Source organism: Aspergillus foveolatus (genome assembly GCF_047715535.1).
Source record: "Aspergillus foveolatus strain CBS 279.81 unplaced genomic scaffold BDW70scaffold_8, whole genome shotgun sequence".
In the NCBI taxonomy this organism is placed as follows: Eukaryota; Fungi; Ascomycota; class Eurotiomycetes; order Eurotiales; family Aspergillaceae; genus Aspergillus; species Aspergillus foveolatus.
Genome location: NW_027396072.1, coordinates 319891 through 345628, shown reverse-complemented (window position 1 = coordinate 345628; position 25738 = coordinate 319891). Strand labels below are relative to the sequence as shown.

General features: G+C 51.6%; 8 protein-coding genes and 1 non-coding gene across 9 annotated transcripts; 5 read left to right on the top strand and 4 right to left on the bottom strand.

Moving 5' to 3' along the window:
• Nucleotides 1–10: 10 nt before the first annotated feature.
• Nucleotides 11–82, bottom strand: BDW70DRAFT_t50. Its single transcript has one exon. It is a non-coding gene; the product is annotated as a tRNA-His (tRNA).
• A 10-nt stretch (nt 83–92) lies between these two features.
• Nucleotides 93–2115, top strand: BDW70DRAFT_171651 (uncharacterized protein). The gene is made up of 2 exons (XM_073743271.1): nt 93–333; nt 392–2115. Exons 1-2 carry the CDS (start codon nt 228–230, stop codon nt 1936–1938), a joined length of 1653 nt encoding a protein of 550 aa, XP_073598918.1. The 5' UTR covers nt 93–227; the 3' UTR covers nt 1939–2115.
• Nucleotides 2116–2322: 207 nt separating this feature from the next.
• BDW70DRAFT_130362 (calponin homology domain protein) lies at nt 2323–4631 on the bottom strand. The gene is made up of 2 exons (XM_073735799.1): nt 4217–4631; nt 2323–4147 (listed from the first exon to the last, which is right to left on the bottom strand). The coding sequence occupies exons 1-2, from the start codon at nt 4381–4383 to the stop codon at nt 2482–2484; spliced, it is 1833 nt and encodes a 610-aa protein (XP_073598917.1). The 5' UTR covers nt 4384–4631; the 3' UTR covers nt 2323–2481.
• Nucleotides 4632–4817: 186 nt separating this feature from the next.
• Nucleotides 4818–5693, top strand: BDW70DRAFT_116513 (uncharacterized protein). The gene is made up of 3 exons (XM_073734652.1): nt 4818–4935; nt 5003–5119; nt 5189–5693. The coding sequence occupies exons 1-3, from the start codon at nt 4863–4865 to the stop codon at nt 5554–5556; spliced, it is 558 nt and encodes a 185-aa protein (XP_073598916.1). The 5' UTR covers nt 4818–4862; the 3' UTR covers nt 5557–5693.
• A 369-nt stretch (nt 5694–6062) lies between these two features.
• Nucleotides 6063–7854, bottom strand: wetA (developmental regulatory protein WetA; the record flags this gene model as incomplete). Its single annotated transcript, XM_073743270.1, has 1 exon — nt 6063–7854. One exon carries the CDS (start codon nt 7852–7854, stop codon nt 6187–6189), a length of 1668 nt encoding a protein of 555 aa, XP_073598915.1. The 3' UTR covers nt 6063–6186.
• Nucleotides 7855–12869: 5015 nt separating this feature from the next.
• BDW70DRAFT_157226 (SDR family oxidoreductase) lies at nt 12870–13906 on the top strand (the record flags this gene model as incomplete). Its single annotated transcript, XM_073740321.1, has 3 exons — nt 12870–12917; nt 12978–13579; nt 13633–13906. The coding sequence occupies 3 exons, from the start codon at nt 12870–12872 to the stop codon at nt 13904–13906; spliced, it is 924 nt and encodes a 307-aa protein (XP_073598914.1).
• Nucleotides 13907–16535: 2629 nt separating this feature from the next.
• BDW70DRAFT_116502 (uncharacterized protein) lies at nt 16536–17880 on the top strand. The gene has a single exon (XM_073734651.1). The coding sequence runs from the start codon at nt 16647–16649 to the stop codon at nt 17703–17705; it is 1059 nt and encodes a 352-aa protein (XP_073598913.1). The 5' UTR covers nt 16536–16646; the 3' UTR covers nt 17706–17880.
• A 2989-nt stretch (nt 17881–20869) lies between these two features.
• BDW70DRAFT_116474 (uncharacterized protein) lies at nt 20870–21264 on the bottom strand. Its single transcript, XM_073734650.1, has one exon. The coding sequence runs from the start codon at nt 21157–21159 to the stop codon at nt 20956–20958; it is 204 nt and encodes a 67-aa protein (XP_073598912.1). The 5' UTR covers nt 21160–21264; the 3' UTR covers nt 20870–20955.
• Nucleotides 21265–21368: 104 nt separating this feature from the next.
• BDW70DRAFT_148091 (uncharacterized protein) lies at nt 21369–24986 on the top strand (the record flags this gene model as incomplete). Its single annotated transcript, XM_073738808.1, has 10 exons — nt 21369–21894; nt 21931–22076; nt 22119–22260; nt 22291–22347; nt 22378–22748; nt 22785–23210; nt 23241–23334; nt 23374–23628; nt 23665–24835; nt 24866–24986. The coding sequence occupies 10 exons, from the start codon at nt 21369–21371 to the stop codon at nt 24984–24986; spliced, it is 3309 nt and encodes a 1102-aa protein (XP_073598911.1).
• Between the last annotated feature and the right edge of the window lie 752 nt (nt 24987–25738).

The window sequence follows — 25738 nt, the reverse complement described above, 5'->3', positions numbered from 1 at the left end:
TCAACGCACTTGGCGCTGCTGGGAATCGAACCCAGGTCAATTCGGCCACAACGAATTATGATCACCACTACACTACAGCACCTTGATGTATCGATATGAGTATCTCAAGTTAAGATTGATAATGCACCAAAATAATGTGGTTCTAGGTAATTCAATTCGCTGCGCATGTAACAGGGTCTCACCAACTTCATCCAACACGACTCCGTCGAACCTCTTAACTCCCGCCGATGACTGCTCTAGATGAAGAGGCCCCTCCGCCTCCCTGTCACCCCGCGAAACCCCTCCCTTTTGAGTTGGTCCAACATGTAGGTATCTTTTTCGAGGAGAATCTCCGTAAGGGCCCCTCCCGCGCGTCTTCGCGTCGTGGTATACTGATTAACCTTTCGGTCAGATACCCAGGCGCTCAGTCTACTTTTGAACGCCCTTAGCTCTCACTCCGACGCGTCTACGCCAATTTTCATTCCATCTCACGAGCATCTCGCACTTGCCGCCACGATTCTGGTTCATCCCTCCACCACCGCGCGTCCAAAGACAACTGAAGAGCAGGAAGCGCCAATCGTATCTCTCCGTCTGCTGCGCCTGGTGAACAACCATGTTGGGCCCATAAATGGCAAGTTCAGCAAGGCTTTCAGATTCAAGCACTTTGAGAGATCCCGCCATGGTGGAAGGCGCCATGTTGACCATGCTGCAGAAGATTTGGTGACCAACAACGAGAGGGATTGGAACCTAGACAAGGATATCAATATCGATATGGCACAGTCGGCCTCGGTCTGGTCGCGCGCGGAGGACTTTTGGCACGCTGTAGGATGGGCCTTTAACTGCGCTGTTTTGCATCCGGCGCGGTGGAAGTACTGGCGCATCTGGCTGGAGTATATGTGCGAAGTCTTGGAGGCTGACTGGGATGAACGCCAGCGAAGACATGAAGAGGACCCCTCGCACGACGACCAGATTTTGAAAGATAGCATGGTAGTCAACTACATCAACACTTCTACTGCCGGGTCCGGCCGCGACCGTCGGATCTTGCGCGCCATTTTCGCTGACGGTGGAACGTCCGCGGTCAATGAATTCCGTGAAGTCTTCCATAGGGAGCTGAAGCTATCACAGAAGAAGACCGACAAGGAGAAAGACACAAGGAAGAGAGGAGCAGCGGTGGACATCGAGGCAGAAGAATACGGCGATTTCTACCTCTCAACCGACCACGAGGACGAGGGCAGTTCTTCCGGCCACGGATCAAAACGCCCACGCAGAGCCGCCAGGACCAGGAAGGACGTTGGAACAGCCACTCTTAATCAAACTCCTAACTCCGCGACTCCAGACTCAACACTCGCATCCTCGCTCCTCGGCGACATTTCCTCACTCGCCCTCCGCCAACGCCTTTGCCACCTACTATCCACAGTCTCTCAATTCCTTCCATCAAGCTTCATGGACCTCTCAGACCTCTACCAGCTCTTCGTCGAAAATATCCGCCCTCTCCCCCTCCCAATCTACCAGGCCTTTGTCTCCCCGCTTGCCCTTCCCAACTTCTCCCCCGCAGCGCATTCAACCCTCTGCGAATTTCTCCTGTACCGCCTTCGTGAGTCCTCCGCGCCCGACTCGAAGGAGGAATACCTTAGTCAGGCTAAACTAGAAGAATGCTTCATCCCCTATGCCGCCGCAACACCGTCTCTCTCTGACAATGCTAAGATGTCCATCACCCTCGAAGCTCTGCTTATTCTGCTCGCGGATAGCGATATGATTGAAGTCACGGATGAGACAAAGCGGCTGACCAAATTGGGAATCATCAGGCGCGCGGAGAAGGCTCAGCAGGAGACGAGGAAGAACCAAGCCGCTAAGATGGTCGATGACCAGGAAACGAGTTGGTTGGTCGAAAGTGCAGAGAGACTGACGTTTCTGGTTGAAGATGTGATTCCGTCTGACCTGACTGCGGAGAGCATATAGACATCGTCTTTCTATCTTTTTCCCTTTGTATTTCACTTGAGCGCCTTCTATTTCCTTGAATGTGTTTAATATACCTGGTTTAAGCATTGCATGGCATTGCGATTGTTGCCTTGTTGGCAAGAGAGTTTACTATCCATGCCGTGCGTCGTGTTCCTTGTCTATTAGTCTATAGATACCCCCTTTGAATTCTGTGTTATTGAAACGAGAAACGTCTTAGTTCCCAGGTTATGGTTTTCGGTCAAGAGCACTTGCGTAGTGTCTATTAGTGGATCTGGGGCATAGAGCTCATTTAAGTGGTATTATGTAAATAGGATGTTCCGACTTAGGGCAAGAGGATGCTCACGAGAGCATCTAAGGCATTGACAAATATGATGGAGAGCACTCTAAATGATCTTACAAGAGGAGTACTAGCAGTAAGCTTTGTGCTCTCAAACAACATCTCTAATTGAATAAATACGAAGGGGGAATGAGGGGGATCAGAAGCAACGCAGGACAAATATCCAGCCACAAACGAGCCAACAGTCCGAAAGAAGACAAATCAAATCATGGAGGCGGTCGAGGCCCGATAATCTGCCGCCTTGCTCCTCCAACGCCTAATCCAGGGCCGCCTCGGTTCTGGTTATCACCACCCATGAAGCCATACTGGTGTACGTCCCAAGCGCCGCCGGGTCCCGCAGTGAGTGTTGGGTCCTTCGCGCCTCTAGCCGCAGCTTCCTGAGTTTGCTTCTGGTTCTCTTCCCATTCCCTCTGGCGCTCGCGCTCGCGCTCCATTTCCCGCTCTAAGAGGGATTTCGAGGCCCACCCGCCTGCGCGGGTCTTCTGCTGAGATGCGATGCGGCGGCTGTTTTCGGCGTCGACCTCGGATGTAGTGGTATAATCTTGGAAACGATGAGTGGCGGGCTTAGGAGCCACGGGCGCCGGGTTTGATGATAGGAAGCGATCGACTCGACTCTCTGATGTCTGGGGTTTTGGCGGCTGTACTGTAGTAGGGTCAGGCAGAGGTCGTCGAGGGGGCATGGGCGGGGGTGTCTGGACTTCCGCAGCTGGCTTTGAATCCTGGTGCCGTTCCCATTCGCCGCGGAGAAGACGCCGTTCTTGCTCGAGAGATGAGAGATCATAACTTGGTTTGGGCGGTACTGGGACAGGTCGCTTGGTCTCAGCGGGTTTGTTCTCTTTCTCCATGAGCGCCTGTCGTTCACGTTCATATTCGCGTTCTCTCTCTTTCGCCTGCTCTAACTGCTGTTCCAGCATTCTAATGCGTTGGCTTTCCTGCGATTCGCTGGATGCAGTTTGTGTGGGAGCGGCTTGACTTGCTCGGTATTGGCTAAGAAACTGACCGGTTAGACGGACATCACTCGTATCCCGTCGCCGTTGTCTCTCCTTTTCCAGCCTCTCCTCTGCATCTTGTTCTTCTCGCAGACGTTGTTGTTCCTCCTGCTCCCACCGCCGCTGTTCTTCATCCCACCGTTTCCGCTCCTCCTCAGCCTCTCGCCGTTCCTTTTCCCTCAACCGGGCCGTCTCTTCCGCCCATCGACGCTCTTCCTCCTCTCGCGCCCGAGCTTCCTCTGCTTCGCGCTGCTGTTGGCGAATTCGTGCAGCCTCTTCTTGTTCGAGCTGTAGTCTTTCTTCTTCTTCACGTCTGCGCTTCTCTTTTTCCGCTAAACTAGGCACATGCGGTGCAGCGGTAGTAATCTGTCGACGGGCACCAAATGCGACACCTTGGTTGGCTTGACTTGCACCTCCCATGTAACCATACTGGTGGATGTTCCAAGCTGGCTGTGTGACAAACTGGTCCGATTTCTTGCTCCAACTGCTGACAGGTTGAGGGGACCGTGCGGGACTGGAGCGGCCAGAGGCGCTAGAGTTGGCATCACTAAATCCTCGGTTCTTTGTAGGTGTATGAGGGCCCTGACTGGAACCGGTCAAGGACGGGCTCAGAGTGCCGGCCTTGCTTTGTACACCAATTGCGCGCGGAAATTTACCGGGCTGGATCGCATTTGCCCTGCGGCTAAAAGCTGATATACATTGAAGGACTTGCGCCGGGTCCTTAGCCTCGTAGAGATCGACGGTGAGGAATACATCGTGGGGCGGAAGGCTAAGAGGAGGCAGTTGACAAGCGCGAAGAAAATGTGATATGTTTTCCATCTGGACGAACGGCATTGAGGATTGTTTATATTTTACGCCGGGGGAGACGGCAAGATTGAGGAGTCTGAATCGGGCAATTGTCAGCACCAAGCCTCGCAGTAGTCAGCGTCCGAAAGAAGTTCTCTTCGCTTACTTGCAGAGCGCGACGCCATCTTTGAGTGCCTCGAGAAGATCACCGGGTGCTAGCTTCTCGCGCAACACTTCTTCGATCCAGGAGCGAACTTCGGCCGCCGCTTGCGGGGTATAGCGGGACAGGCGCAAGTTGCGCAGGTCCTTGTCCAAGGATGTGACAGAGGCCATTCTTGAGAATATTAGTCGTCTAAATCCTCAGCAGTTCCTTTCGTACATGGATGTAGATATCCGTAAACGCCAGCTGGCTATCTCCAGGCGTCCAGGGAGTGGTCTAGTCGCAACTTTAGTGTTGACAAGGGGACAGCGAATGACGTAAAAGGGGGAATAGACGAGTCAGCGGCAAAATGATAGGAGAACAAGGACTGCTCTTGTTAAAGAAAGCCAGCAGAAAGGATACTTCAAGAACGAAATGAAGTCAAATCTTCAGGGAGGACTAGAGAGGAGGGAGGTCGAGGGTCCAGGGCGGGAGATGGAATGCCTGTTGGGCCGTTATTTACCGTACGGGTATGCAAAACCTCCGCCGATGACGTTTCATTGCGGCGCAGCAGAATTTCCCCGATTATCTTCATCTTCAACCAGCCAGTACAGTCCGACTGCCTAGCCGCAAAGCTTTCGTTTATATCTTGCACCCGGTCTCCCGCAGACAGATGAGTCCGATCAGTAGTCTGTGGTTCAAGTGGAAGAGCCTCCGGTTACCCTGGCGAAGATCCTTCCTCGTCGGTATGTTCGCGATTCGTCCTCGCCTCCTCGCAACAAGACAAGACTAATATCGTCCGTTCTTTGCCAGGGCACGATCTGGCGGGAAATACATACTGGGAATTCAGAGACAGACTGAATGCAGGCCGTTACCGACGGATACTCAAGCCTCCTCCTAGAACCCATTATGGCGACGTCGAAGTGAGCCGTGAGTTGCTTGCCTCTTTTCTAGCGCTCAGTGCAGCCAACAAAGTCTGACTCTATTTCGCTTTCTTAGCACAATGGCACCAATGGCTTCGCTATGTTCGGGCAGAACCACCGTCGATCCAAGAACAGCAGGAAGATCTCCTGAGGCAGCAAAGAATCCAGTTACTAGCTGATATGCAGAAGAAGAAATGGGAGGCAGAACAAGCACGCTTGGACGCGCCAACGACACAACAGCCACGGCCTGCAACACAGACAAGCGACCCGACAATGAAGGCCGCCTCAAATGCACCTGCGTCGGAATCGGGACCTAAGCCCCAAACGAATGACCCAGCTCAAGACAAGGCCTCGGCCCAAGGAGACCCTTTTTTTCGGCCCAAGGACGCACCAGGCGAGAAATGGGAGCCTGAGACATGGACTCCAAAGCCGGCCAAGAGGTGAGATCTGAATCATGCTAATAAAATCGAGTGTGTCGCAAGGTGTAATTTATATTGCGCGTGGCGCTGATGTTTAGATATCCTTGATTACCATGTACATTACACGGCTAGATAAAACCCCGTCTATTTTACCAACGTAAATTCGGTAGCAGAGAAGTTTCGAACATGCTAGCACTGCATGGCGGCTGTTAATCTGCCAGCTTGGGATTCGGTGCAATAATACCTGGCCGCCAACTATTAAATACTTAATTTGATAAGTTCTTCTAGAGCTAGAAATATGTACTTCTATGCCCGATGCACCAGTAATTAAGAGTCTGCCATAATAAAGTCTGAAAAGTGTACATTATTATAATTCAGATATGTCAAGATGATTTTGATAGTGTAGATGGTAACTAGCCTGTGCCGGTATGCCACAGATCTAAGCTTCCTCCAGGTGACCGAATGACCCAAAAGCTCCCATAATAAGGTGGGAAAAGAAAAAATAAAGAATCTTCTCTAGCGCCAAAACGACCGATGCTAAAGCGATGAGGAAAAATGAAGCAGAGATTAGATGAGGCCAAATGTAACCAAAAAAAAACACCCAAGCATATTACAACGCTATATTTGTATTGGTACAAAGCGGGAAAGACCTAAGCTAGCAGAGAACAGCCTCTAGGGCTTCTACATCGCCGCCCGCTTTCCGCACCGCCTGCAGCGCAGCCTCGCTGAGCTTGCGCCGTCGGTCGCGGGCTTCCTGTTCGCGTCTGGCCTTGGTCTTGGAGCTGCCACTCGGAGCAACCCCCGTAAGAATCTTCTGGCTGTCGTTTGCCGTGAAGTTGACAAACGACACTGTGACTGATTTGCCCCCCCTCGGGCTTGTGGATAGTCTGTTGGGAGTCTTGACAGGCTTGGGTGTACCTGTCGACTGTCCGGACAACTTGCGGCCGTGAGGACGGCGAGGAGCGTTCTTCATTGCCATCCCATCGCGGATTGCAGACCCATGCCGCGGCGAAGTCTCCGCTTTTGGTGATATGGATGGTGACCGTAAGGGATTAGGAATGGCGTGAGTGTTGAAAGAAGATGCGTCGACGTATTTTTGGGGCGCATGTGCTTCGACATTGTAGGAGAGGTTGTCGTGGTTGTTGGCGGTGGTTGGAATGGTGGAGGAAGGGAATGATGAAGATATATCGAATTGTGTAGGGTCTAGTTGAATCATAAGCCCTCCTTGCAGGAAGTCTCCGTGGCTGGCAGCTGCTTGGACTGGCCGCTGTGGAGCCGGCGATGCGATCATCTGCTGATATGAAGCGTGGCGCTGTGCCACCTCAGAGGACATAGGCGACCACCATGTTTGATGGTCACTGAGTTCAGGCGTGTATTGGAATGCTGGTGTGTTGAGAGATTCGGAATGCCAGGAGGGCATCGATTGAGGGTCAGAGGAATGGGGTGAGGAGAATACGTCTCTTGCCGAAGGAGGACTCGGGGTTAAAGCAAATGTGCCTGTCTGGCTTAAATACCTCTGCTGTTGACCTGCGAATGCATTGGCGGATGGTGACGGCATTGGGATCGCTGGAGATTGTGTGATATAACCAGAGTCAATCTGCTGAGGCAACTCCGTCGAGCCTTGAAAGCCTTCTGCTGCGTTCCTCATCTGCACAGGTGTGTGCTTAACGTTCTCCTGCTGCACGAGGATATCAGATGGGGGTGGCGACAATGGAAGGCACTCGTCGGAGCTACGGATGGTAAAACTTTGCAGTCGTTGAGCCCAAGCCTCAGGGTAGGCCGTCCTACAGCTGCCTTTCTGGAGCTGGGAGGAGCGCATCAAGCCAGGGGAGAAGCTCTGTTTGCGCAGTAGACCGCGGCGATCATTAGACTCTCGGTGATGGCGGATCGTCTTCGGGGTGAATAAACCTCCCTTGACCTTGGGGCCAGGAGTTGCTGGAGGAGTTGAAGGCGTTGAGCGAGATACGGAGGCCTGGGAATGTCCAGTTGCATCGGCTTCGAGGCCAATGCTCAAGTCCAAGGCAGCCGAAGGTTGGGTACTATCTTGAAAAGAAAAGCTGTCTTGACCCGTAGAGCAGCCGGTATTCTGCGACAGAGACCAAAGGTCCTTGCCCCAGTTTTGCGCCGGCTGACTGTTATGCTGTGCGGTGGAAATAACCGGAGACTGGTCGCCACAGTCGGTTGAGAACGAGTCAAGTGGGAATAACTGGTCGAACTCGCTAGGAAAGGACACATCCTTGTTGGCGTCGGTACTCGATGTGTCCATATTGACGTACTGATTAAACAGATCATTGAATGAATGATCGAATGGTTGGGCGAACATCTTGCCGGCGGGTGAGCGGGTGATCACCTTTCCGTTTGCGGCGATGATGGAAGAGGCTGCCAGGAGACCTGAACCAGCGGGCTGCAAGCTGAAGCAGATATGATTGGCGATAAGATTGCAGGTGTCAAGTTTGGTCTCTACTCCCAGGGCAGGTCAAGGCAGGCAAAGTTTGGGAAAGGGAGCCGGTGATCCGCCAGTATGTCCGTATGGTCGAGGGCGCAGATGGAATGCAGCGCAGCGCGTTGGAACCGTTTGATCGATTGACAATTGAACAAAACACTGCACAGCATGCAAAGAAGACAAAGCAAACAAACATTAGAACAAGGGCCCTATTTGAATTGTCACAGTCGTCGCCAGCCTCTGAATTTCCCTTTGCATTCCAGTCGTTCTATAGTGGGAGAGGAATGCGCACTAACGACCTGGCGGGACTTTGATATCGTCCACTCTCTGCCAATCGACCCAGTTGAGAGAACTATGGATTCCTCAAGTAACCTTACCTACCAATCACGGGCTGAAACGAAAGACGAGTTCCCTTGAACCTCACGACAGGGTGATGAAAAGTCCACTTCAAATGCTGAATGGCCACCCGCCGGAATGCAACCTTCACTACGCCAGAAGCGGAGGATGGGTATCAGCCGGGACGAGAAAAGCGGGACAGTAACTCTGATGGCTCTTCGACGTTAGAGAGCAGGACTGAGGACTTGTAGGCAATAGACGCGGATCAGTCGGCCCCGTCGGCAGAATCCGTTTAGGCTGTCTTGGGGTTTCCTCAACCTTGGAAGCGGCTCACGAATATAAGCGTCATTGCTGGCTCCCGGCATAAGCCAACAAGATAAAAGTAGTTCCCCCCGGGCCACAGTGATCAACATCAGTCTTGCGCCCATCAAGTCGCCTTTGAATTTCCAATGGGACCGATACCTATCCGGTGGAGCCGATATTTTTGTCCTTCAGAAGCCCAGTCCACTGAGGCTATTACAACTTGGTGGAATGCCCGTCAAGGGTTCGAGAGCCGGTGGGATGGGGCTAGGCCGCGGAAAGGAATGTGCGCCCTCAGCAACAATGCGCTAAACAGACCTCTGGTATGCTGGCGCCAAAGACATAAAGACAGACACATACTTGACGCATCTGTGCGCCCGCTGGTCTAGAGCGTATCTGTGTCGATTGGCCTCTTCCAAAGAGCTTGCTTCAGGTGGGCTTCTATTATTATCCCCAGTCCCGGATTGTGGGAAGTCTTGGATGCTTGCATTTTCACCTTTAGCCTCTTTGACTCCCAGCCCCATCTCAATCACAGTACTTAGACCACATTGCACGTTGTTTGTTCTTAGTCTTAGCATATGAGAAGGCTGTGGAACTCGTGCTGCAGGGGTCTGAGCCTGCAGAGGCGTTGCCCAGCGGCTTCTTTGTTCTCTGCCCTGGACTCGGTCTGACGTGCATGAACCAAACAACAGCTGAGAGTCCTATTGGACAGTAGAGTGGTATAGAACGATTTCCAATCATGTCGAGGCTGCGCCCCGGTTGAGGGAATGTAATGAGCCTCGTGGTAGCACAATCATGCCCTGAGAGTCGGGATGCCGCAGTTAGAACCGTTGCGCAAGAGACAAAGGAGTGCTGGTTCGAGGGACTGTTCCTCGACTCCAGCCGGCCGACTCAAAGAGCCAACACGAGAGTAATTGTTAGGTTGTTCAATTGACAAAGGGAATGGTTAGGGACGGTCTCCCAAAATCCCCCTCTAAACCCATTGGTGGTAGAAAGCCTCGCCCCAGGCTCCACAGACTCTTTCAGCAATGCCACGCCCCTCGAACAAAAAACAAAAGTACCGCAATATAGGAACATTGAGACAGGGAGTACTATGGGACATGGCAAGTAAAAAGTGATTGTCAAGATTGAGGCCATCAACGAGTGGTGGACGTTATTCTCCTATGTTGAGCGGCAGCACACGTGGCTGCCATTAAGATTGGCATGCATAATTATATAATCAATACTCCAATGATAGCAGTGCAATGACCTGATTGGTCCAATCAAATAGTGTCCCTCAGCTGACCTGACTAATACCAGCCCTAGGGGATTATGAATGGGCTTAATGGTCAAGAGGCATCAGGAATTCAGGAGCAACTGACGCGATTACCGATCGCTATTCGCTCTTCTATGACTTGCCAACAGTCACAACGGACCAAGCTTTTTTCGATTGAGAGCTACTCTGAACTGGCGGACTTTCTACTGCGCAGGGATGAGGCCATAGCAGCGTATTGCATTTGGGATAACAATTTCAACTTGGGGAAATGTCTTTCAACCTGGACGAACCCATTAGAAAAATGCGCCTTCACTGACTAACAAATCTGTGGAATTGCACTGCTACACCATCACATGTGAAAACCGCATATCTCAGTCTACTATCAGCCCACTACTCGAAAGACTGCTTGATAGACCAAAATCCGCTAGCATCAGAGCGCTGTTTCAGGATGAACATGACCTGTCACGGCCCGCAAAGCGGATTTTTTATTAGTACCATGCCTCTTCTCACCCACTATAAACAAATACCTTCTTTCTCAAAAGGTGTCGGTCCCGCGGCTGATTGGGAGCTCTTGTGTTCGGCAGACTGGTTTGACTTCCTTTTGTTCGCACGGAACACCATGTTGCCACCCATTTAGACCTCAAGACTTTTGAAACAGATTCAGTTTCAAAAACCAAGAAATAGATAAAAAGAAATGGGCGAGTCGCCGATTGTCATCTACCTTGGACGGATGCCCTACTATCTCTCACCAACACTAACCTCCGTCGTCTTCTGGACCCGCATTCCTTTGTTTCCCAGTTATTCTCTTCGCTCAAGCCACGTTCTCTGGCGGCACCTCTCTAAAACAGAGACGTCTGACATTCGCCTAAGACTGATGGGTGTCTGCTTTGACTCGCATTTGCCACAGCGGCAGTTCGACGCGTCTCAGTGAGATAGGCTTTTGAGAGGGGAGGCGTAGGCTTGCGGGAAAGTTGGAACGGTGACAGCTGATTCTAAACGCATACCTAGGGAGTTTGAGTGAGTCTACTTGAGTTTGCTGTGGCTGGCTCACCCTCGACCCTAAAAGGGATTAGCATCCTGAGCTTTCTGTAACAATCAGAAACCTCGGGTTGGATCGACATGCGTATACCAAGTCGGGATAAGAACTCAAAACCATGGTGAAAGTATCAATCTTCTTACAGGCCAGCTGGATATCCCGAAGATCCTGATCAGGAAGACAGCCTGCGAAAGATCGACGAGGGCATTGAACGCTGCGGTTTTGCCAGCATAGTCATCGTCGGCTTCTGCCAACCTTCGCGACAAAGATCTCGCTTCCTGAGCCAAGGCTTTGTTTCTCGCTGGCGCCGCTTGTTTTGGGACTCCGCCAGTCGGGTATAAAGGCCATTATGATAGAGAGGTCTACCTTGGCGAGCGACGGGCTCAGCTGGGCGCTCAGCTGAGATTGCGGACCGACAGACTGCCCCCATTTGCCAGAGACGAAAGACCGCAACTGAGATCTCTCCTGTCACGTCTCTGAAGAAAACAGAGATAACCTGGGGATCCGGAACGTGACTATATTTTTGCCCGCGCCTGGATTCGGTGATTCAAGGTTGCTGATGTCGATGTCGGCCGTATGCATGCCTTGGCCGTGACAGACCGTGACCCCGACGAGGGATGAACAGACAATTGCCCTTGACTGCGGAAGGCTTGTAAGATTTCTTGGATAAGTATGCTATGCGAAGTGTCCATGATAATATGCTACGTGAATGCGCCCATGCCGAGAGAAGGGAAAAAGCAAAAAGAAATCATCCCAACCGAGTGGCCCTGTCAGAAAGACACAGGAACAGTATTAACACACAGGCTTCTCAAGTATGAGATAGCCTCGATGTTGAGAGGCTGATGCTGCATGACTGAAGGACTGTGGTGGTCGATAATGCACTGTCTAGACGGTGGAAGGAAGGCCACAAAGTCTTTTACAGGACTCCAGCTGAATGCACATTACTCTGACAAGAGAACAGCAGTTCCGTCTGCCTTAATAGCTCATACCGACAAAACATCCTGTTGCTACCGCTGTACTAGTAGTGGCTTAGGGCTAGGTGCAACCTGTCAAGTGGGGGGGGCCGGCTCGTTCCGCATTGGCTTCTTATCTCTCCGAGGCCGCCAAGGAACTGCATGCACCCATGCAGCACGTTGCCAGTCAAGAATGAGGCGGTTCTTCGTGGATTATAATATGCAATATACCATCAAACAAAAACAAACATTGAAAAGGTTTTTTGTTCAGCCTCCCTAGACCCGTACCGAGATGGAATCGATGCTGACGTCATCACCTTGCGGCGTATGATGTGTTGCAGTATATGACCTTCCTATAGGAAGTCTGCCTGCAGTTAACCTAACGCCCACTCGATGCATATGAATCAATCGTTGTTGTCACCCACCAGCTCGTGTTGCAGCCACTGGATTCTTTGCGTCGGGGGCTTGACATACCTTTCTCTGGGCCTGGACACGGTTTATGCGTTGTAGATGGAGTACATATTGGGGCGGCGCAGAATCGGACGACTCCACAGTTGGATTTGGAGGGGCTGAATCTATGAGGGAGCTAGATTCGTTAGGCTGGGGCCGTCACGGCACGGCACAGCGCTCATCAGGTATATGAAAGTTACAACTAGAAGGAACGATGATAAGCAAACTCACGAAAAAGAGTAGACACAGTAGAAGGGCTCGTTACCTGCACCAGCTGCGATTCGAATGCAGCCCGAGTTGCCTCCACTTACACTGAAGTTGTTGTGTTCGACCCTTCACGTGGGAATAGATAGCGAGTCAGCAATGGACCAGCCATCGCTCATGCCGATGCACATCCTGCATCAGCGACCTTACTTTTACTCTAAGTAGTTAGGTTGCGTTTTTGTACACAGGTAATTCAGAATGCTGGCCGTTCCGCCTTGAAAAAGCCACAGAGTACACTCTACGGGCTTCAACCCCAATCCCGCTTGCTGAATACCAAGCGCGTACCGCCGTACATTACAGGATGGATTCACAAGGAGAAGATAGTGTTGCCATTATTGCTGGAGCCACAGTGAGTACATCAAGAGCCTGAGGTCCTGTCGAGCTCTCACTGACATGTTCGTATTTGTAGTCTGGCATTGGAGCCGATCTTGCCCGGGATCTGGCCGCGCGCGGATGGAAGGTTGCCTGTATAGGCCGACGTCGTGAACCCGGGCAGACCCTTCTGCAGACAATCCCTGGCGGCAATGCCCGGTTTTTCCCTGCGGACGTATCTAAGTACGATGAGTATGCGAATGTCTCCCAACAAGTTCGCAAGTTCTGGGCCCGTATCGATGCAATATGCGCCAATGCGGGCATTGTCGATACTTCGTCCGTCTATATATACTGCTGGAAGAACAAGAGCGTTGATAATGTTCCTCCGGCCCCCGAGTTGGATGCCGTGGATATCAACTATAAGGGAGTAATCTACGGCACCCAATTGGCGACTCACTTCATGAGACATAATCCCCGACCTGGCGGTCGCATTGTGGTCACCGGCAGTATTGGAGCGGTCTTCCCGCATAGATCCTATCCTGTCTACTGCGGGACCAAGGCGGCAGTCAACCATTTTGTGCGCGGCGTGGCCCCGCTGCTGAAGGAAAAGGAGAGCATCCTGATCAACGTTATAATGCCGGGCATCGTGTCCACCCCTATTGTCCCACCAGAGATGATCACGGCCGTCACTCCCGAATGGTGAGTATACCGAGCCGCGGCTGAATAATTCATTTGTTCACATCCAATTCCAGTCTGACCCCGGTCGAGACCGTCCTGAAGGCGTACCGAGTCTTCCTCAATGATACCACGCGAATGGCTGGCGAAGCCCTGAAGTGCTCCGCAGATAAACTGATCTACCATCACCTGCCCGAATACGGCAATGGGCGTATCACCCAGCGGGCTGTCACGGTGTGGAACCGCTGTTCCGCATGCTGCATGGCGAGGACTCGCACCTACCGGACGCCATTACGTGTTAAGATGCAGGCCGAAGCAGAAGCCAAGGGGCGGCACGAGGTATGCACCTGAGTGGGCTTCTTTCCCTTTTCTTCTTCTTCTTTCTCTTTTTTTATGGCCTTGGCACGCATGAAGCGGTCTCGACGATCGCAACAGCTGGAACGTCAAGCCAGAATTAGCGGCCGTTTTTCAATTACTTTTCCTCTCTCCCTCTTGCCCGCATATTAGACCCCTTAGAAGCCTTTGGCTGTCCAGCCAACGAGAGGTGGTTTGTGTAAAGCCCGAGTCGGTCTTGGGGGGAGGTCTGTAAAGTACCAACCAATCTTGCGAATCCATCACCGCACTGCTCCTTTCGGCACCCCGTGGCGTAACTCTCCCTGTCGTGCAGATCCTGAGGTCACGGTCATGGCTAGCATCTGCTGTCAAATGAAGAGGCTCGCTTCAGGCGCGGCTGCAAGTGTCCGGCCAGCCGTGTGGAGCGGATCTAGCCCCGAGCCTTCGTGCTCCTATGGCAAGCCTAGGTTCACTCCCTCAAATCGCTTGAACAGGTATAGCTTATGCTATTCTAGTGGCCTATTGAAGGTTTCGGTCCTACTTATTCCTTTATGTAACTATTATTTCGCCTGTATGCACTAACTTCCCGGCATATTCGGGGTGGTAGCGTCTCTCAGGATAGCATTGTGTGTTAATAGAGTTGGCAAGGGTATGTAGCAGGACAGTCCTGTTAATTGCAGTAGCAGAGTGTGTTGGGCCAAATAAATCGAGTTTTGGCAGACTACTGACAAGCTATCACAAACAGTAACAGTCCATGGGCCGATTGACGAAGCAATGCGAATCGTCATCGGTTCGGTCTGTCTTTCCTCCTTTCCCTTTACTTTCCCGTTACCGGTAAACCCTGGTCCTGCCAATATCAGTTTGCAAGAGGCTCTTAATCAGGGTCATTTGCGAGCACATGGGTCAGACTTCGTACGACCCCGCGGTCCGGAATATATCAAATATTTACATCCAGTAAGGGCTTGAAGTGCCGCGACTATTCTGGCCGTTGAAAGAGCTCGTACTTAACATGCTTGTGAGGTTTTTTTCCAACGACTGTCGTGATGATCAGTTTGTGCATGTAACAGCAACATCTCTCTGAAGCGCGGCCTTTCTCCCGCGAAAGCCTGCTGGGATGCCTGAAGTCCCTAGGTGATGAGGATAAGAACCAAGTGGCGGATTCTATGCACAAGCTCATAAACGACGGTGGGATATGTTCAAGTAGTGGAACGTCCTGAATTCTCGTACCAGTGCAGATTTAGTGACTGAATGGGTTAGCTTAAAAATTCAGCATGATGATGAATCATTTACTCCTGCATCTGAATATCGACAGAAGGTGACTAAAATATTAGAAGAACTTGGAACACTACAATCATGTCCGCACAAGCCAGCGTCTCCAGAGCCATCTACAGCTCCGCTATTGCTCAGGACCGTGGCGGGTAGGACCCTGTTGTAGGATCGTCATTCCCGGGCCCGAACACTATACTGATTGTAAGTCAATATATAATATGCTGATAAAGTGACAAGTTATCTGTGTGTTTCTGAGGTTGTACTACCGCGTTGTACCAGACGACTGTACCAGACCATTGTAGATGTTTGCACTACTGACGATTATACTCTAATCATTTGTGTTATAAGTACTACCAATAGCGCTCAAGAGTTCCCTTTTCATGTAGTATTGTCAACAGTTTTATTTCCCATGCTCGATGTGTTTGTGGATTGCTTAATTGAGATAAAATCAGGACTGGCTAAGCAAACGATATAGTTTTGGCCGGAGCGACCTTGCATTATTATGCAAACAGTGCAAATCTTTACAGGCGCAGAATCATCGAGGAGGTCACGTGAAGCTTCCACCAAATAAGCACTCGTGACACTACGCACTAGGCCACTTATGGTCACCCAAGCCGGCGCCGGCGGTCCGAGGGAGGCGACAACGGAAGTTGAGGAGGCTTTGTCGATGACGGAAATATCATAGCCTGAGAGTCAGCAGGGAAACTCTCTCTCCTTCTTCTCCTTTCCAGCACTATCCTGCGTGCTATCCCTCCCACAAACGTCGCCTTTTTTTTGTATTATCCTACTACCTCTATTACGAGAGCTCATTTTGAGTGGTAGTCGTTCAACTTCGCGCCGTCACCCGGTCCCCCGCGTCTCCCCTCGGACGGCATCCCACGAAAAGCGGGCGCGAATCTACCCAACCTCTGCCCTCCATCATCCACGAGACCATTACATCACCTGTGCTGGCTCGCCAGTCTTGGGCTCTGAACATCCCTTGCCCTCATCACTGCTCATAACAGCATTTTCAGGAGACAAACAGCGTGTTTTGCCCTCTTCCACCACGGTCAGACGATTTACGACCACGGCTGCTCTTCCGACCAAGTGACTCAGATAATCCCTATGCATCTCGTCAAGGACTTCGTTAAGACCGCATTTCCTGCAAACCAATCACTAGAGGTTCCCAGAGGCTCTAATTTTACTACCGTCTCCCAGCTTCTCACGCACAGTTCCAAGATGTACGCCAAAGTTCGCGTCCAGGGACGCCTCTGTTTGTCTCAGTAAGCGGGACCGTTACGCACTGTTTGCCATGGGCTCCTACAAACGTACTGGGAGGCATTACAAGCCATACATTTACCAAACGAATAACTACACCTACTATCTCTGCCTCCGCCATAGGCTCATCGCAGAGCCATTTTCAGAAGCGGAGTTTGAGTGCGACACACTCGGTCGTCGGATTATTCTTCCTGGTGAAGAGTCCGACACGTCGGCATAAAGGATAACCAAAATGAACGCCCATGACCTGAGCAGAAAGTCTTGGGAGTCGCTTTCTTCGACTTTTTCGCAACTCGAGATATCGCTTTCTCGTGACAGCTGTTATGCTTCAGATGAAGTGTCTGTAACCTCTGCTCCACCTGCTGCGACTGATACGACGAAGGAAATATTGGTCACTACCCCGACTGAGACTTCTATTCCGAAGTCAATACTGAAAAGGCCATACGCCGACATTGAAGAAGACGAAGAGTCGGAGTCTGGCTATGCCTCAGATTCTACAAACGCTGATGGCATCTTTGAGGAATTCGACGACGACATGTGCGACGATGTCGATTGGGACGACACTGAGTCCAGCTGTGTCGAAGACATTGAGTCTTTTGATGGCTCCTTTATTTCATTTGAATCTTCGGTACGCTTTGACTCCAACGTGCAGTATATCGAACCATCAGAGTATCAAGAGGATGAAAGCTCCGATGTGGGCATGACAAGTCACGAATTAATGGAGCTGGCACGAGCGTCTTACCCGAACAAGTCTCATGAGGAAACATACAGCGGTGCGGAAACCAGCGATATCGACGACGCCAGGCACGAAGCTATCGCTGATTCTATTGAGCAACTTCCAGAACATACCGGCGATCTTCTTGATCTTGATAAGAGGCTTTTCGTAGCCTACATGAACGGCATTAATGGAATTGCGAACCATGAATACAAAGCACGCCTTCGTGCTCAGGTTGCAGATTTCAAATCGGGTCTTGCCCCGTCGCCATTTTTGGATCTGGACAGCGCCAACGCACTTTATCTAGACACAGTACTCAGCCACGTCATCGGAACTTTCCGCAACATTGTTGTGAAAGATGAATTTTCCGAACTCGTCAGGGCTAGTGGCGAGACCGTGCATTTTCCTCAGGGAACAAGGCTCAATCAGGATATATTTGACAAAATCGAGCGCCTGCTATGTGAACGGTTGACCGGCGACGGCGTGGACATCGGCCCTGATGAGTTGAGCTTTTTTGCCAGCGGCGTCGCCTACGCGCTCGAGAACTGGAGGTGCTACAGCGTCATTACGCCGTAGAGAGATTTCGACACGCTCCAACGCTACAAAAGTTTGACTATGATGTTGGACGTTTTACGAAGAGCCATGAGATGGAAGGCGTTTCAGTGGGATTTAAATGCTAATTATATCATTTTTTTAGCGATAGAGTTGAAAAGTTCTGACGACGAATCTAGAATTGCTTGCAAGTTCCATATGTATCTCTTTTGGCTTCTGAACGTGAGTCTCGTTTGTATGAGTAGTCAGACTCTCAGCCCTGCTCTTGTAGATCTCACCAGCCACCGCCGCCACGGCTAGAGAACACGACGTAGATCGCAATGATAACTCATGGCTTACACTGCATTGAAGCCCAGAGGCCTAAGTTTCTGGAAATGTATTACAAGCCAACCGTTCACTAAAATGATCGGCACCACCTAGATATACCTGATCGAGGTAAACCGCCGCAGCCCCCCACGACGTCCACGAACTCCTTTATGCCCCATTCCGAAATCCACCTTTAAAGCTTCAGAACAATTTGTACCGGTATTCCCAAGCCACCATAACTCGCCCTTGCCAACCGACCATGGCAGCACCGAACATTTTGGGCATCAATGACCACTATCCCAAATCTTACCCCAAATCTGGGACCGGCGTATCGGCGAGAAAGAGCCACCGTCCATCCGCCAATGATAACAGGGCAGGCGTCTACTTGGTACTACTTCGTATGCTGGCATAACTGATTGTGCTACTTTGGGGAGAGAGGTAGCACAGGGCAGAGCACTTTCCAGTCACCCTGACCCGCCCAATCCCTCGCGTGGTAGGTACTCAGCTGACCTATAACATGGTATAAGACAGTTGTCATGCATATCAATGGCAGCCTGTTTTCTGCCCCGAATGCTGTCGCAAGGACGAGTGTCGAACTAAGCTACCGTGTTATTATTGGTAATGTAGTCAAAAGGATGAGGTGAGTGAAGCTTGCTTTAAGTACTCTGAGTACAAATCTGACCAGGGTGCGGCTGGACCGATGAATGTGATTAGGTACCGACATGCTAGGCTGCAATATATACTAAGGTTAATACCACGGTGTATAGTACTTGCGCAGTAGGCGTGATACCCTACGGGTATTGCGGGTATCACTGCCACACATCTCGTACATTACGCTGAGTGGTGGATAAGTTTAGTCTTGCCAGTACCATAAGTCACGTGTTGCGGTATCGAATATTTAGAGCGGTAGTCGAACGGCTGAAGTCTTGGGGCAGGGACGCTCGCCATGGGATTGAACTTATACCCTCTCTAAAAATCTTTCAATAGTCGGTCCTAGTCCGCTTACATACTTGAACTCGGCATCCCGCCGAGTACAGACCAGTAACGCACCGCGGTGTGAAGGTGGGGAGCTAAGAAACAGCGAGAACGGTCTTCGAGTCATGAACGGTCATTTGGCGGCTCGAGCATGACTATATTCACAGTATAAGAGGTGCCGAGGCAATTGGCGACGCCGCCTTGTATCCAGCGGTATCTTATTATTATGTCTACCGCTTAGAGGTACATAGTCCATATTGAGTAGTTATCCCGGCAATGCGATTGCTGAGGATGTCTCAGCTCAATATAAATAGCTGCGATCTAAGCGCAAACCAGCCAATTATCGTTCTAGGCTACGATAAACTTTGACCAGCGGCAGGAAATCGATAAGCCAGGGCTCTTGACCGCGCGAACCACATGCGCGGCGTGTGCCAATGGTTCGTGGCTTTAGCTGAATCTCGATTGAATCGACGGATGAGTTCGTCGACTAGTTCAAAATCGGGGATGAATCATGGCGAGGGGCTATCTAAGCGACACAATTGGCTACAGAGGGTCAGAGCGGAATAGTGACTGACTCGCGGCAGATGATTTCTTGAAAGCGCGATGCTGCCTTGGATTGAGTTCGATGAACATCGACCGGGGTTTCAGGTGTGCTTCAGCCAACGGAGCAGCTTGTCGGAGAGACATAATAGGGAAAGAAAGTAGCTAAGCTGGCCGCGTGTCTTATAGGGTTGGGGAAGTCAAGATGGAGCGTCCCTGGTAAATTGATCGTTGCTGACAGGGCGTTGTCATACGCTTATACCCTGGTCCCTCAATGCTCCAGACGAGCTGAGCGTCGGATGGTAGTTGTAGGTCGGTAGCCTTGTCGTTGCGTTGTATCTGCCCTGTGACCCAGTGACCCAGTGATGGATGGTGCCGCCGATGATGTGCCGGCGGATGGCAGCAGATTGAGATTGCCAGACCGCATTCCAGTTCTTGCCCTCCTGAAAATTGGTCATGCCAGTCACTCATTCCAGGGACGAGGGACGATTATGGACATCAGGTCTCGGATGCGAATTTTTGGAGTCCAGCCAGTTCGATTCCGACCGTACAAAAGCAAATATGCATGGTATCTCAACGGTGAGATGTCAGGTCGTTTTCTCCAGACTTCGGGCCAAAGCAGCCCCTTTCCGACCGTCGAAGGTTCTCTGCGCGTTCCTTTGCCTGCCTGAAATAGTATAGTGTATTATAAAAGCCCCAATCGCAATGAATGGGCTGTGGGCCCAGGAGGGTCGGCGATCAGTCGGGGGGTCGATTCCTTCTGTCAATTCGATACAGCGTCCACCGTTCAGTGCCCACGGGTCTGCCAGTCCCCGCAGACGGGCGGAAATAATCCATGCGCAGAAACCAAACAGCATGGGAGGACAACCAAACTATTGGATTCGACATTACCAGAACCGTGGATAAGAGCGCGACTATGCTTGCTTGCCCGCTAATCGCCGGCAGCTCGAATCGGCGGGCGATGGCTTGGCTGGCCACGACGATCGCAGCAAATGCTCCGCGTCCTCGTGCTGGCAGCTGGCCCGATGCTCGTGGCGAAGGCTTGGACGGGCGTCCTCGCGAGTCACTAGAATCAGGGACAACATGGTGGGCCTCGCAGCAAGTCTTATTTGCTGACGGTCCGGCTGGATACCAGGATACGCCATCGCCTGCTCCACCGTCTCCTGATTCTGCAAGACTACTGTTAGTGTGGGCGAGATGCGGGTACCTTAATGGTCCCAAGGTCGGCCGCTGGGAGAAATTCAGTCGGCAATGGTTTGACAATGCTTGACCTCTCCTGAATCTCTGCCGTCTTCTCAGGTCTCTCTCTTTCACACATTCTGTCTCAATCACTCTCTTCATCCATTAGCCATTTATTCTTTCTTTTCATCTTCATCATCTACTACTCTCCTTACTCTCCCACAACCCTCCGGCACTCCTCGGACGAAATGAAAGACGGTCGCTGCTGATTGCTTCATCTGTCACACAGGGTATGTTCTGAAAGCAGCCCAACTCCGCATCTTACGCTTGTCCTGCATTTCGTCTTTGTCTCTCTCTTTCTTTCCCATCTGCCTGGAAGTCGGACCGAAAAAGAAAAAAATATCATAAAGTCAGGGCTGCAGGCGAAGGGCGTAGAAAAGTGTCCGGCCCCCATCTGCCTTACAGTCAGACAATCCATGTGCAGTGTGAAAGGCGGCTCAGCCCAGAGGAGAGATAAGCCCTGCTGGGCAAAGAACAGAAGAAGCGCAGGCTGACGGGCATTTCTTACGTTCTACGTGCCTTGGATTCAACTGACTTTTTTCTGAAGAGAATCACCACTCCTAGTATCCGACTTGCCACTCTCTACATTCCCTTCTTCAGTTCCACTTTCTTGACCTGCATTCCAGAATGCAGCACATTAGAGGGCCAGAGCCCGAATTCGGCACAACGCTCTCGCTCTCACGCTCGCGATCTCGCTCCCGCAGCGCCAGTATCTCCAGCGATTCACAACTTTCCCTTATCCATCTCGCCCCTCCCTCTGTTCATCCGCCTCCGTCCTTCATCGCACCGGCGTCGGCGTCTCAGATTATCACGTCAGATCAGGAGTTCAACGCTGCGGATTTTGTAGCTGACGAAGATGACGGTTCCGGCGCCCTCGTTACTCCCGAGGCGTTGTCTGCTCTTAATGGGTTCCTTGACCACCTGCTTCTCAACATTCTAGCAGCAGCAAAGTCGACGCAATTGGCCGCGATTCGACCCGCTGTTGCTGATGTACTAAAACCCCGACTAGCGAACCTGGTCGTGTCCGTAGCCGACGAGGAGTTGAGCGAGTACCTTGGAGATGAGGAGGACGAACAGTCTGAGTTCCGTGGCGGCCAGAACCCGGAGGGTGAATTCGACCTCATTCGCACCTGGAAGTTGACGCGCCTGCGTTGTATGGTGTACACACGCCTTGGCGACTTGGAGGAAGACGACGAAGAGGAGTATATCGCCCAGGAAGGCCTTGTCGATGAGGAAGGTGCGCCTCGACGATTCACGAATCATATCGGCAACATCACTCCCGCTGCCGCCATCTTTCTGACCTCGATCATCGAGCACATTGGTGAACAGGCGCTTGTAATTGCAGGCGAAACAGCAAGGTCTCGACTCTCACCGAAGCTCGTGGTTGAATGTGATGAAAATGGGGATGGCGTCGGTAAAGAGAGAGGGAGCATGAACCGGCTGGTAGTGGAAGAGCTCGACGTTGAAAAGCTGGCATTAAATCCGACGTTTGGACGGCTATGGCGGACATGGAGGAAACGTACTCGCACGCCGAACCTTTCTCGGCTAGCATCTCGCGACTCCCTACGACGACGTGGCACTGTCGCTGGCACTATCGGTATGAACAGTAGGAAGAGCAGCTTTTCCATCACTGAAGATCCGCTTTCGCCCCCGCTGGAGGAGCCTCAGTCTGGAGTTCATACTGAAGCCCCGTCGGAGATTGACCCAGTATCTATTCCTCTGCCAATGGGCGAGAACGATGTCGAAGAGATCGAAAATGAGGACTTCCCAGACTTCGACACCGCTGAAATCCGAACTATGCAAGCTGTTGTTGCCCACAAAGTACGCCCACAGAGTTTGATGGTTCTCACTTTACAATCCCCAAAATCGCCATCCTCACATACTAGCTCGCCCATCACTCCTATCTCCGCCCGCAGTGCCCCTCCTCTCTCCCGTCATGCTAGATCGCGATCTCTACCAAGCCCGACTTGCCCGTCTGAGGCTCCAGAAGTTGACCCGGCCTACCCGGTTCCTCGTAGACCATCCCCTGCGGCTTCTGAAGAGCGAAGGCGCCTTGATACTATGTATGAACTTGAGGAGCGTGAGGAGGCCGAGACTGTCAAAGAAGACAAAGGTCGCAAGCTTGCGGGTCTGACTACAGAATCCAAGCCCGAACTGACACCATCAGATACGCCTGATGACGTAGCTGATAACGTTACCAAAGAAGCCATCGTTTCCGCTGCCGAAGATGCGACGAGCCAAGCAGCTGGCACCGAAAGTCCTTCAGTTGAACCAGAAACCGAAGTCATCGAAGGCCAAGGTACCGTGCAAAAGCCGTCTTCCGTACAACGACCGAAGCGGAATCCGAGCAAGGATGCTACGCGTAACAGTGACCGACAAGCTACCCCTGCATCGTCGAGCGATGTTGAGAGTCTTCCCAAAAAGCAAAGCGAAGAAGTACCCACACCCGTGACCCCCACGGAACCAAGTGTGAGCATGCCTCCCAATTCGGCTCGTGAGGTTCGTCCATCGCTGGACAGTGTTCGAGGATCGAGGCCTGCGTCCAATTCCAGTGATAGTGTACACTCGAGCTTCTCGCGTGCCCAACGCCCGAGTGCGCTCAACTTAACGAGTAGTAGCCAGCGCTCTGCAGCATCGTCAGTCTCAAGCTCGGTAACAGAGCGTGCGGCTGTGCAGCGTATCCCAGCGCGACCGTCGACTTCCTCAGCATCATCGCCGCATCCCTCAATCGGTCCAAAATCTCGCCGATCTGGCAGCTTCAGCAGTAATCGGGAGAAGCGCCCAATGACTGCCGGGTCTACCACATCCCAGAAGCTGAAAGGCCTCATCAACCGGTCGGAAGAACCGAACCCGAGGCGCGATTCAGAAGGGAGTAGGATGTCTGCGGGTACCAAAAACTCCCATGACGACAAATCTAACTTAGAAGAACTGATTCGCAGTGACGAGACGCTTCACTTCACTCTCACACCAAAAAGTGTCCGAGAAATGGATTTCCCAACAGCTCAAAGGTCAAACACGGTTGAATCCGCGAATGGCTCGGTCGACACAAACCGACCGATGGTATCACCTAGAAGTCAACCTTCTCCCAAGTCGAGAGTTTCCGAGAAGCCCAGGCCTGCCCCCATTCAAGCGCCTCGTGCGGGTACGCCACAGAAGTCGAAAGTAATACAAGCTCGCGACGCTCGTCCTGTTTATGAGTCGAGCTCCGATCTTGCGCAGTTTATTCGCAATTCCGGCCCGGCAAGTCCCCCGATCCTCAACAAGTCAGTCGCTCGTCAGTCCTCCGATGTGCAGTTGTCAAGAAGGTCCTCTCGGGCCGAGAGCGCCATGTCGGGCTCGACTCGGGGGCCCAGACTGCAAGCGAAATCTGCAGCACTCCCTAAGTCTGAAGCAAACTCGACCTCCGATCTGATTGACTTCATCCGTGAAGGTCCACCTACGGCTGGAGCACGTCGCATTCCACGCACAGTCGCGCCATTCCGCAGCACTATGGACTCGGACGATCTTGCATATGAGCGTGGTGCCACTCCGTCGATTACCAGCACCCAGGGTGAATCGACAACCACCAAGTCCCTGGCCTCATTTGGCTCGCGCACCATGCTTATTGATTCATCAAATAAAACAAGCACAAACGCAAGGACAGGCTCGACGAAACCGCCCTCTAGCTCCGCAGATAAAATGTCTGTTGAAGACGATCCTCGTCCTAAGCGAGCGCAGCGCCGAGTGCCGGACCCCTACGCCCTAGACTGGGATGATGAGGAGCTCGAAGCGATGCTGGAAGAGGAAGAAGAGAAGAAGAACCCGAAGCCAAAACGCGATGAGGAGAGCTTAATAGACTTCCTTCGCAATGTTCCCCCCCCTCCTGAGTCAGAACAGCCGCAACCGATTGTTTCCCCACGTACTAAAACACCAAACGGCGGCTCATCGTCGATGAAGGCTCGCCTTCTCCGCAGCGCCTCTTCCGAGAAGGGTCCCGCCTTGAAGGGCCCGTCGACCAAGTCTTCACAAACATCACTGCGCCAGCAGTCAGATCAGTACTCCAGGAGACCGTCAAACTATACGGTTAAATCTTCGGACGCCATGTACGGCCTGGCGTCTGTCTCGGAACGACAGACAGACACTAGCGCGTTGGCAGACTTTCTGCGGAACACAGGGCCTCCCTCGCCCGCTCCCCCCCAGGGGCCATCCAAGGACACGAGCTTTGCCCGCCGTTTCTTCGTTCGGCGTAAGAAGGTCGAAGCCTAATAGTACATCACAAGTTTAGCGACGAACTGATCTTTTTCTTTTATATTTTACCTTCTTCGCACGTCATCTTGGTCTTCATTTCTCTCGTTTATCCAATCACGAAGTTTCCATGCCCTCGGTGAATGACCTGTCTTGTCTGTCTTTGAGCGTCGCGAAATGTCTGATGACACTTCCCTTCAAGTTACAGGTAGACAGCAAAGTCTTGTCTACCTGATTCCATTATGGCCTGCTTCGTTCCACGACTCTTTTGGAAATTTCTTGCACAGGTGTCTATCTATTTATATCTCTGTGCATCCATTTTGACTGGCTGTCCGCCGAATATGATGTCGGCGTCTATAACTATTGATCTTTTCCTTCCTCTTCTTGTCCAATACCCCTTCGGTTCTCATACATATTTCTTTTTTCTTTTTCTTCTCTTATTCTCTTTGAGAATTTTCCTTCTTCGCGCAGGAAAAAGCAAACAAACCGAGTACATATTCGGGATGTACAATCTTTTTGTTCTCTCTCATATTTCGGCGGGCTTGTCTCTAAAAATTCTGCTCTATCACTAGTTGTTGGTTTGCTATTTCAGTACCCATCAACATCCCGGCTCTTTATTCCAAATCGTTATTTGCGTCTACTGGATGAATAGAACTGGACTGCAATGGAATCAGACATGGCTGTCTGTCTACTTGGCTTTCTTTCTTTTAGCTATGTCAGTACAGTTTTTCATTGGGCCCTTGCATAATCATCACCGAGGAGCACACAGACTC

What these genes read in the sequence shown, in the direction of transcription:
- BDW70DRAFT_171651 (XM_073743271.1), top strand. Translation starts at nt 228, where the DNA reads ATGACTGCTCTAGATGAAGAGGCCCCTCCGCCTCCCTGTCACCCCGCG. An exon ending in CTTTTTCGAGGAGAATCTCC is followed by an intron (nt 334 to 391) that starts GTAAGGGCCCCT and finishes CCTTTCGGTCAG; the next exon opens with ATACCCAGGCGCTCAGTCTA.
- BDW70DRAFT_130362 (XM_073735799.1), bottom strand. Translation starts at nt 4,383, where the DNA reads ATGGCCTCTGTCACATCCTTGGACAAGGACCTGCGCAACTTGCGCCTG. An exon ending in GATGGCGTCGCGCTCTGCAA is followed by an intron (nt 4,148 to 4,216) that starts GTAAGCGAAGAG and finishes TGCCCGATTCAG; the next exon opens with ACTCCTCAATCTTGCCGTCT.
- BDW70DRAFT_116513 (XM_073734652.1), top strand. Translation starts at nt 4,863, where the DNA reads ATGAGTCCGATCAGTAGTCTGTGGTTCAAGTGGAAGAGCCTCCGGTTA. An exon ending in GCGAAGATCCTTCCTCGTCG is followed by an intron (nt 4,936 to 5,002) that starts GTATGTTCGCGA and finishes GTTCTTTGCCAG; the next exon opens with GGCACGATCTGGCGGGAAAT. An exon ending in TGGCGACGTCGAAGTGAGCC is followed by an intron (nt 5,120 to 5,188) that starts GTGAGTTGCTTG and finishes TCGCTTTCTTAG; the next exon opens with CACAATGGCACCAATGGCTT.
- BDW70DRAFT_116502 (XM_073734651.1), top strand. Translation starts at nt 16,647, where the DNA reads ATGAACGCCCATGACCTGAGCAGAAAGTCTTGGGAGTCGCTTTCTTCG.
- BDW70DRAFT_116474 (XM_073734650.1), bottom strand. Translation starts at nt 21,159, where the DNA reads ATGGATTGTCTGACTGTAAGGCAGATGGGGGCCGGACACTTTTCTACG.